Source organism: Grammomys surdaster, unplaced genomic scaffold (assembly GCF_004785775.1).
Source record: "Grammomys surdaster isolate TR1022 unplaced genomic scaffold, NIH_TR_1.0 227, whole genome shotgun sequence".
NCBI classification, from domain to species: domain Eukaryota; kingdom Metazoa; phylum Chordata; class Mammalia; order Rodentia; family Muridae; genus Grammomys; species Grammomys surdaster.
In genome coordinates this window covers 1-10,510 of record NW_021604672.1, presented here as the reverse complement: position 1 = coordinate 10,510, position 10,510 = coordinate 1, and the positions used below count along the sequence as shown (strand labels likewise).

At 43.0% G+C, this 10,510-nt stretch overlaps 1 protein-coding gene across 1 annotated transcript in view; it reads right to left on the bottom strand.

Annotated features, from left to right (window-relative positions):
- Ttc27 (tetratricopeptide repeat domain 27) overlaps positions 1-9,986 on the bottom strand; it is a gene marked incomplete at its 5' end in the record, with an annotated part of 78,795 nt that extends 68,809 nt beyond the window's left edge. The window contains one exon of the mRNA XM_028773440.1: positions 9,864-9,986. Within this exon, the coding sequence (XP_028629273.1) occupies positions 9,864-9,986 (123 nt within the window). The remainder of the gene's footprint in view (positions 1-9,863) is intronic.
- Between the last annotated feature and the right edge of the window lie 524 nt (positions 9,987-10,510).

Genomic DNA, 10,510 nt, shown 5'->3' with positions numbered 1-10,510 from the left:
GGCTGTGAGCTGTATGTTGATTGCTGTAGACTAACAGAAGGGATTAAAGTACTAGTGTGGGACAAGGGCAGCCCTCATCCGGCCAGCACGCAAGCAAAGGGAACTGACAGACAAACAACTATGGCAAGTTCTCACAACAAAAATGAGGAGGCAGAGACGAGCACGTGGACTCAGTGGTTATGAATGGAAAGAGCACCCTGAGGACTATCAAAATGGCAGACAGGCCTAACAACCAAGCCAGTTCATCCAAGCAGGTGGAAAGAGTCAGGCCAAGAGCTTAAGATGGTATCACTAAGGAGCTGGAGAGGTGGCTCAGTTAGGATCATTTGCTCTTACAGACGACTAGAGTATAGCTCCAAGTACCCACAGCAGGCAGCTCACAACTGCCTGCAACTCCAGGGGAACTGATATCCCCTTCTGGCACATACAGGAATACACCAGATACACATATATAAGCACATTTTTTAACTAAAAATGAAAACAAAAAGATCTGGCCTTCTGGCAACAGGCTTGAGTTGAAAAGAACCAAGCATGTGTCCAGCTCTAACAGTGCACATGTGAACAGACTCACACAATGGTTTCCTCTAACCCCAGGCTTCCCCAAAGCCCTAAGCAGAGAACAAGCACAGGCTGATTTCCTTGAGGAGAGGTTAGCTCTCAGACATAAGCCCTACTTGGTGGGAAAGCGCTCTGCACCCCTGACATGAGCAAGAAGAATGCCTGGGGCGGAGCTAGGATAGCGCTGAAGCCCCGTCTCTTCTTCCCAGGGCAATGCTCCTAGCAGGACAGCTTCCTCCTGGTAGTCACACATGAGCAATAACCAAGAGGCGCAAAGCGCAGAGTCCCCATGCCTGGCTGGACCCACCCAGCCTCACGACCTGTGTGGTGCGTCTGAGCCACGTGCTCAGGGCCAGCTCCTCACTAACTGCTTCTTGCATTTACGTGTGTGACAACACCAGGCTCTGGCTTGGGATTTCTCAAAATGTACTTGCCAACACAAACACTGCAAGTCCAAGATAAAACAGGGTAATTTAAAACAGGCCTCGTTATCCGATTAGCTGCTCACCTCCTACTTGCGTTACCCAGCTGTGGAGCATTTTCAATGATTGTGCCTCCACGGGGTTTAGCTTAAAAATCTAATCTCCATGAAGGCAGGCAGGTGTGGGGAAAGAAGGACAGGCTTTATAGGGAATGAGGTCAGCCCTTGGAAGACAAAATTTGCCACTTACCAATGTTAACCAATAAAATGACAAAGGTAGTAGTTCATATTTTGTAGTTTCTTATGAGTAGCATGTGATGATTACATCGTGTAAAGAATAATCCATGAGACATGGTTAGGAACTGCATTATCTAACAACAAACTATGGTGTCCTTACAGTTACTGCGTGAAAACTGGAGAGTCTAAAGGTTCCCACAGAAGGGAGGGTGGAGGAGACAGGAATCTCACTACTGAGAACAAAGCAGGATGGTAGCAGGTGTTTTGCCATCTGTCATCCATAAGGAGGGTTCTACTGGGGTCTTTGCTTCCTAGTACATTTTCAGCTACTTGTTATGTGGGGTCTATGGTGTCTGGGGACACAGCTCTAAACAACATAGATTAAATAGCCCAGGGGAAATGAGCCAGTTAGAGGGATATCAGAGTAGTCCTGGGTGCTGAGGCGTTAATAGGAGAGCAATATAGATCCAGAGAGAAGGTAGAGTTCAGACACTATAAACACTGGAAGGAGACCCAAAGAGTAAACAAGAGTTAGCTAAGGGTGACAAGCATTAGGTCGTTAGCTAAGAAACAAAAGCACAAACTTGTGCCTTGAACGGAGGCCACACACCAAGTCAGGTAACTAGGGGGGCTTCATCTTCCTGGAACCGGGGGAATGACATGGACAGGAGACTGTGAGGGATGAGGCCATGCAAAACATGAAGCAGCAGCAAGCATTCACTCTCCATCCTAGAGACAAAAGGGAAGTTACTGATGGCTGGGACACTCATGGACAGATACAGCCTAGGAACACTGCTCTGGCAAAGAACTTACAAGAAACTCAAAGTCCCATAAAGGAAGAACTTTTATCTTAGAAGACATAACCCTGCCCCTCATAAAAACTACACTGATTACTAAAAACATTCAGCTGCTTTGTTTTGTTTTGTTTTGTTTTTCAACACAGGGTTTCTCTGTGTAGCTCTGGCTGTCCTGGAACTCACTCTGTAGACCAGGCTGGCCTCGAACTCAGAAATCCACCTGTCTCTGCCTCCCAAGCGCTGGGATTAAAGGGGTGTGCCACCACTGCCCTGCATATTCAGCTGTCTTTAAAGCAACGAATTTACTTGCAACTTAAAACAAAATGGTAAGAGTCCATGGGGACAGCAATTTGAAAATGTAGCATAATCAAGACACAGCTATGTGACCTCAGGCAGACCTGGCTGCCTGTCCTCCCCAACGCTCACTCTCTATCCTCGCTCCACCGAGGGATGCCAGCTCTGTCTTTGTTGCTTAGTTAGAGACCAAACCAGCTTTACTCAACAAAATGAGATTTTGCCATCAACTAGAAAAAAGTCTAACAATCGAGCCAAATAACTGAAAAATTAATGCTAACAGATGAGAGCCACTTCTGATCCCAGGGTCAACCAAAATTAATCTTAGATGTTTCGCCAATGGCCATGAAATTGTAAAGTTGTTAGCAAGCAGTAGTCTAAACTAGAAAGTCTGAGAACCTACCAGGGTAAGATGTAAACATGACCATCACAACAATCATTAGATTCAGTCATATCTCTAAATTAGCCTTTTAAAATAAATCATTCCATTAAGCATAAAATGCAAGGATTAATATTTCAGAAATCCAGTGAAATCAAAAGTCAGTGAAAACCACTGGCACATGGCCAAGCCCCAGAAGCTCAGCTGTTCCAGACATAAAACATTTGCTTCCAACTTGAAGCAATAGTTTTTAGGGTCTATGGTTAAAATCATCTGAAAATATAACAGAAAGATGGGAGGTACGGGACCTGAAGGATGATGGATCAGCAGTTAAGGGCTCCTGCTGCTTGTGCAGAGGACATGGTTTCCATGCCCAACACCCACAAAGAAGCTAATGACCATCTGTAACTCCAGTTCCCAGGGATCAAATACTCTCCTTTGACTCCATGGGCACTAGGTGCACACACATATAGGTGCACACACATAGTGCACACATATACATGTAAGCAAAACATGCATTCATAAAGGCAAAGCAAATGATTCTTTAAAAGAGAAAAGAAAGAGGACTTCTTTGTTAAACTCAACCTTTAAAAATCAAGATTTTGGGGGCAGGCTATAAGTCACAGAACTTTACAACAAAATAACTACATTTCTAAAAATATGTACATCTCCACTAATATTTAGAAAGAGAGGCATCTATCATTACTCTAAGATAACTCTCACAAGAACAAAAAGAAATCTTATAATAATATTACAGCGATCAGGGGGAGCATCAACTCCTTCCTGTAGTGTTTTCCTCCAGTTAGGGCATCTCAGCTTTCCATACTTTCTGGAAATAATTAATTAAACTAATATTTCAAAACATGCTTTGGATATTTATGATTCACCAACTTGCTTAATTTTCTTAAAACAAACAAAAAAACCTCAAAATTTTTTTCTAAAAAACTACTACTTCAGTGTCTAGAGAGATGGTGTAGTAGTTAGGCTGCTCTTCAGGAAAACCTGGGTTTGATTCCCAGCACCCACATGGTGCCTTACAACTGTCTCTAACTCCAGTTCCAAGGGATCTGTTGCCCTCACTGGCCTCTACAGACTCTGGATATGTACATGGTGCACAGATACACATGCAGGAAAAACAAACATTCACATAAAATAATTACCATAATTTTTAACAAACCTACCATTTCAATAGTGACCATATTTTCTACACGAACTCTTATTTATCTGTTAACCAATGTTAAAGAATTACACAGTAAGGAATGATGAGACTGGAAACCAAAATATTCATCTTTCCATTCATTCCTTCTTTAAACAAACATCTGAAACAATAGATGCTAAAAAAAAATAAGGTTTTGAAGAATACATTCTATATTTGATTAAACTTGAGATGCTATCAATCATAAGACAAATTCTTAAAGAGGAAAATGCTTCAATTTTTTCCCTATTCAGTAAAGTTTGATTAATTCTTTCTGCCTTAAGTACATTGCTGGGCATTATCTATGGTGGCCTCTCTTTATATAGCTTAGAATAATACAAGGCTTAATCTACTTTTAATTGTTTTTTTGTTTTTTTTTTGTTTTTTTTTTTTTTTTTGGTTTTTTTGAGACAGGGTTTCTCTGTGTAGTTCTGGCTGTTCTGGAACTCACTCTGTAGACCAGGCTGGCCTCGAACTCAGAAATCCGCCTGTCTCTGCCTCCCAAGTGCTGGGATTAAAGGCGTGCGCCACCACCGCCCGGCTCTTTTAATTGTTTTTAAACAAGTTCTTACTATGTACCCCAGGCTAGCCTTGAACTCACATAGATCCACCTGTCTCTTCCTCTCAAGGGTGGGAATCAAAGGCATGTACCAACAAACCTATCTACTTTTGAGTATCTTTCCCTTTTAACCCCCACAAAACACTTTGATGTTACTTTTAAAGAAATGTTAGTGAAATTATGACAATTTTACCAATAGAAAATGTTTATTTTATCAATTCCCAATTTATTACTCTACTTACATTATTCTTTTTGTTTTATTTTGTTTTTGATTCAGTGCCAAACAATACTGGAATCTTTTCATTTTAAGTGCCAAGTGAATCCTACAAATGTCACACTGACACTGTTGAAGTAACAACATGGTGTCCCATAACAAGCATGCACAGACCCAAATATGGGTCACCTGACTGAGTGAGATTGGAAGATCTCACTGACTGTTAGCTGAAGTTCCCATTTCAAAGCTACCAAAATATGAACAGGTACATGTCTCAGAACCACAGCAGACTCGAATGTAGCACAACAAGATAAGCAACCATCTGGAAGCACACACTACCATGGGGAAACCTGGAAACCAGGCAGAGTATGTGCTTCTAAACAAGGAAACTGAGACAGGGCAGATAAAGTCACTTGCCCCACATCACAAAGTGGCATGCAAGCAAGTGAGTATCCGGGTCAGGCCGCTGTCAGAGAAGGTGCCCTTCATCATCAAGTCACGCTGCTTGAATAATCAGTGACAGCTCTATGATGTGAGGTGAATCATAAAGGGAAGCCTTCTGCTGATATACAGAAGAAGGGAATGAGTGGGTAGCAATGGAATTCTTTTCTGGGATCAAAATATTATATAGCCTTACAGCAAACCCTCAGTCCTACTGGAAAGGAAACTGTGCTGAGACAGTAATGCAAAGGGCTGTGTGCAGCTAGCTGCTTCACAGACACCATTTGGGACAGGATGCTGACCTATGTCAACTTCCGATCATACAATTGCCTTTACCCAAGAGTGGGTGTCACATAAGTACAAACATGGTGACATGACGTGACACACACATCATGGTCTTTAGGCAGTGGTCTACACCTTTGAAGCAGATGACAGGAGTAGCCTCTACGGAGAAAATGCTGCTTTACGAACAGTCTGCAGTCAGAAGATGAGAACACACGCGATACACTGAGGGAATGCTGGCACAATGAGACCCGCCTCCTTAATGAGATACTACCTGTATACTCCAGAAGTCCTCCACCCCACCACTGCACACATGCGCATATGCACATACACAAAGCCAACGTGGCTGCTGCTGACTCCCAGCTAAGTCCACTGCTGTTCTAAGTATAACTTTTTATTTCTAAGCTGTTGTTTTGAATTCTAAGTACAACTTTTCACATTCTCTCTATTTCCCTTTCCAGACAGTGGCCAAAATCCTAATGTTCCTCTGTCCTGACCCTGCAGGCATTCTGACTCTCTCTAACCCCTACTCACAACCCCACCTGCAGCTGGTAACGGACTTCAATTCCTGAGCCAGTCTGTTTTCTTGACCTCAAACTCAAAACACCTAACGTTTTCTTTTTTACACTTTCCCCCAACACCTGTTAAAATCTCCAGTTTTCCTCTCCTGTTGTTGTTCTTTTCAAACTCCAATAAAATTGTCCTTGAATATTTCTCTGAGTCTATTTTAAATTCTTTGTTGATATTTCCTATACATTGAAGTGGAAATTTCTGGTTTCTTACTAAGCAGACACCGGTGAGAGGATATCTTGCTGAAGCAGACACGTGAAAGGATGTATGATGATTCGAAAGAATATAATCCCCACAGACAATGTGACAAAGCTCTTGCATTGGTTCACCTTGCTCCACTTTGCTAGTCTTTGCTAGTCTTGCACTGGCTCATCTTGCTCTGTGGTGCTGTTCTTCACTTGCCGTGACTGTATAGAGAGTAACTCACCAAAGAACTTGTGATATTCCAGCAGCTTCTTGCTGCTTCCTCAGACTTGTGCTGATTCAGTAGAGCCTTGTAGTATCTTCTGGATCCAGCCACCACTACTAATTTGTGTTTAGTATTTGCCAATTAGACTGGATTGTCGCTACTGATTCATGTTTGATGTTTTGGACAGGAGTGGCTAATATTCTGACAACAAAGATTGGGATCTCTCACAAAGAACTCCTTCTAAACAGTTCCACGACCCCTATTTCCTATTAGCCTTTCTTTTCTCCTACCTCTGGCAGGTGGGCTAGAAGGGAGATTGAAGCATTTAAGAACCCTAAAGTAAGTTATGAAAAACCCAAGCCTACATTACATGTGTGCATGAGTATGCTTGAGGAGGTCACAGGACTTTATGGCATTAGCTTACCTAGGTTCAAGGATGGAACCCATATTGCCAGGCTTGCATGGTGGTTTCGTTGCTGTTGTTTGCTTGCTTGCTTATTTGGTTTTTACATCCCTCCTCTCCTCCCTGTCCCTTCTCTCTTCCTCCCCTCCTCCCATCCACCCCTCCTCTTCTCCTCAGAAAAGAGCAGGCCTCCCAAGGATATCAACCAGCCATGGCTCATCAAGTTACAGTAAGATTAGGCAATCCTCCCTATTAAGGCTAGATGAGGCACCCAGTAGGTGGAAAGGCAGCCAACAGAGTCAGAGACAGTCCCTGCCTCTACTGTTGGTGTCCTACAAGAGACTAAGCTATACAACTGTACATATGCTATACAACTGTACATATCCTAGGTCAGTCCCATGCAGGTTTCCTGGTTGGTGAGCTACTATGAACCCAGGTTAGGTTCTGTGGATTTTCTTGGGGTGTTCTGACCGACCCCTCTAGCTCCTTCAACTTTTCCTCCCCCTTTACAGCAATATTCCCTGAGCTCTGCCTAATGTTTGGCTGTGGGTCTCCATATCTGTTTCCATCAGTTCCTGGGTGAAGGAACGCACATGTTTTTACCTGCAGAGCCAATATGTTAGCTCCATCTTAAGTTGTTTTATCTGCAATATTAAAGCATATGAAAGAGACCATGAATCTCCTGGTAACACTGCTGGTTCCACACTACACTGGACAACTCAAAGAACTTCACTACTATTGATCAATTCATGAAAGACATACATGTCACAGTTTTTTTTTTAAAGAATTATTTATTTTATATTTATGAGTACACTGTAGCTATCTTCAGACACACTAGAAGAGGTCATTAGATCCCATTACAGATGGATGTGAGTCATCATGTAGTTACTGAGAATTGAACTCAGGACCTCTGGAAGAGCAGTCAGTGCTCTTAACCACTGAACCATCTCTCCAGTCCTGTCACAGTTCTTATAATATACACACTTAGGAAGATATATAAAGCCGGGCACTGATGGCGCATGCCTTTAATCCCAGCACTTGGGAGGCAGAAGCAGGCAGATTTCTGAGTTCGAGGCCAGCCTGGTCTACAGAGTGAGTTCCAGGACAGCCAGGGCTACACAGAGAAACAACCCTGTCTCGAAAAACCAAAAAAAAAAAAAAAAGGAAGATATATAAAAAAAACCTTGTGGCACCTCAGGTACTGGCGAGCAGAAGATACCCAGAGGCCCGCCCACCACATAGGCCACAGTGTCTGGGTAAGTGTCCCTGTTATAGCAGGGATCTGTGTCCATGGCCCATGTTGCCACCAAAGGCCATGTGGACATGCCTGGTCTGGGCTGCTGCTTGAGACTATGTTGACATCCAAGGGCTGTGCAGAGTCGGACCCACCCCTTGCCAGCTTCAGCACTTGGGAGAGCTGGGCCCTGAACCTCACCTGGACAACACAGTAGAGATGGCCCTCGTGGCAAGGGCCTGGGTGAGCCCTCCTCAAAGGCATGAGAGCAGGAGAGCTGCCCCACCCCCATAGTGCAGCAATGGGAGAGCTAAATGGGCTGTTGCGGAGAACAGGCCTTGATGGTGTAGGTGCAGGAGGGATGGTGGACTGACCAACTCAGCTACTACCTAGGCCCAGATCCAGGGCTTTGAGTTGGCCTACCCCAGCATCTACCCCATCTATGAACAGTTGGATCCTGAAGGAGCTGGTCCTGCAGATCCAAAGCTGCAGGATCCCCATGACACAGGGCAACAACAGAGGATCCAGTATTGATAGTGGAGTCTTAGAAGAAGCTAGACACCTTGAACTAGACCAACAACTCGATGCAATGAACATTTGCAAGTGAAGATGTCTGGATAAAAGGGTGTACACTAGGACACACTGGAACTTCTATGGTGAGATGCTTTGTTGTTTGTTTGTTTTTGTTTGGGAGAGGTGTTTTGTTTTCTTCTTTTGGGGGGGGGGGGGAGGTTGCAAGGGCAGAGGCCAGATACAAAGGGACAGAGAGATGAGTGGGACTGGACTGCATGATGTAAAATTCCAAAAAATAAATACATACATACATACATACATACATACATACATACAGTTAAGAAGAGAGAGAGGAAAAAAACAACAACAAAAAAGAAAAGAAACAAAAGAGAAACCCATGTACTTTAACCCCTGTTTCTCTTCTTCATAACAATGGAAAAGGTAAAAGTGAGAATAAAAACCAACTTGAGGATTTCACTCTGTTGCACGCTCTATTCAGTAAAGTGCAATCAGAAGTCACAAGCAGGGCCTGCAGTGCTGACTCAGCAATTAAAGCACATGCTGTTGTTGCAGAGGGCCTCAGCTCTGTTCTCAGCACCCACACAGTGATACACAACCATTTGTAACTCCAGTTCCAGACGATCTGACATCCACTCTGGCCTCTGTGGGCACGAAGCACACATATGGTGCATATACATATATACAGGCAAGACACCCATGCACATAAAATAAAAATAGTTTTAATTAACATATGATTTCAATGTGTTCAGTTTTATAACTACGCACAATGTAGAGACATGAGTCTTAAAATGTGGTTCACTTATAAGGAGAAGAAACAACAGATTAATAACAGATGCAAATATTGTAACATTTTCTCTGTTGACTCAATTTGAGAGTGGAATTAAATATGTATCACACACTTAATAATGCTTCTGCCTCAGCAGGGGTCACACAGACTTTCTCACACAGACTCAAAACTCCTAGATAATCTCCCTCATGTCTACAGCCTCTAATCATCAGATACCCCAAAGATAATTAAAATAAATTCCTTCTATTTTACTTCAAAGCTGTGCTATAGAAGAATCAATAGAAAAACAAATCAAAATGTGCAGTGCCTTCAAAGTTTTTATTATTCTTTCTTAAATGCCAAATATCATATCAACTCCAGGCTGCTTTTCTCTTTTATGAACACAGAAAATATGCTGTACAGCATAAATCAGAGAAAACATTAAAAAGTCTTACGTTACTTAAACAAGGAATGTAAGCAAATGCTGTCGGAAGGGTCTCTCTAGAGAGCAAGGGGGACAAGCGGAGGAAGACGGCCTCACCACCAAAGGCACGGCTGTCATTCACCTACCTTCCCGTGCTGCCCAGCCCTCTCATAGCAAATGACCACGTCCTCCCACATCTCCAGCTTCTCAAATATCTGCAGGGCTGAGGTGGTGCATCCCAACTCAAACAGCAAACCTGCGAGCTGGCGCTGGGAAACAGGAGCAGGGAGTCATCACATTCCTTGCTGTGAAGCAAATCCCTTTTAGCTTCTACAGTATCTCCAACCTGCCTTTTAAAGGGCCATGTATTGTAATACATATATTTCCTCTGGAACTCAACCTCTACTATCTAGGAATTGTGAGAACCACATCTATCACTTCAGTCAGCTTTTCTAGAGGGATGAAATACTAAAAACAAAATAGAAACTGATCAAAATATTCAATACATTTAATTTTTAACCCAGAACTCAGAAAACGACATCAATTCTTTCCTTCTAATTTAAAGATTCCGTCCATGAGAGCCTCTGATTTATAAAGGCCATGTCCAATAAATCAGTGGTTAAAGCTCCACAGAAGCAATGCAGACAACTTAAAGCTCTTTGCCTAACATGAGGGCATCTCTGGCTGTCTCCAGCACTCCTGCTTATTCTAGACACATCCCAGTGCTCTAGTCACTTAATGTCACAGTTCCTGGGAGGTCACAATGAGCAGGTTCGGCTAGGGTCGGTAAAAT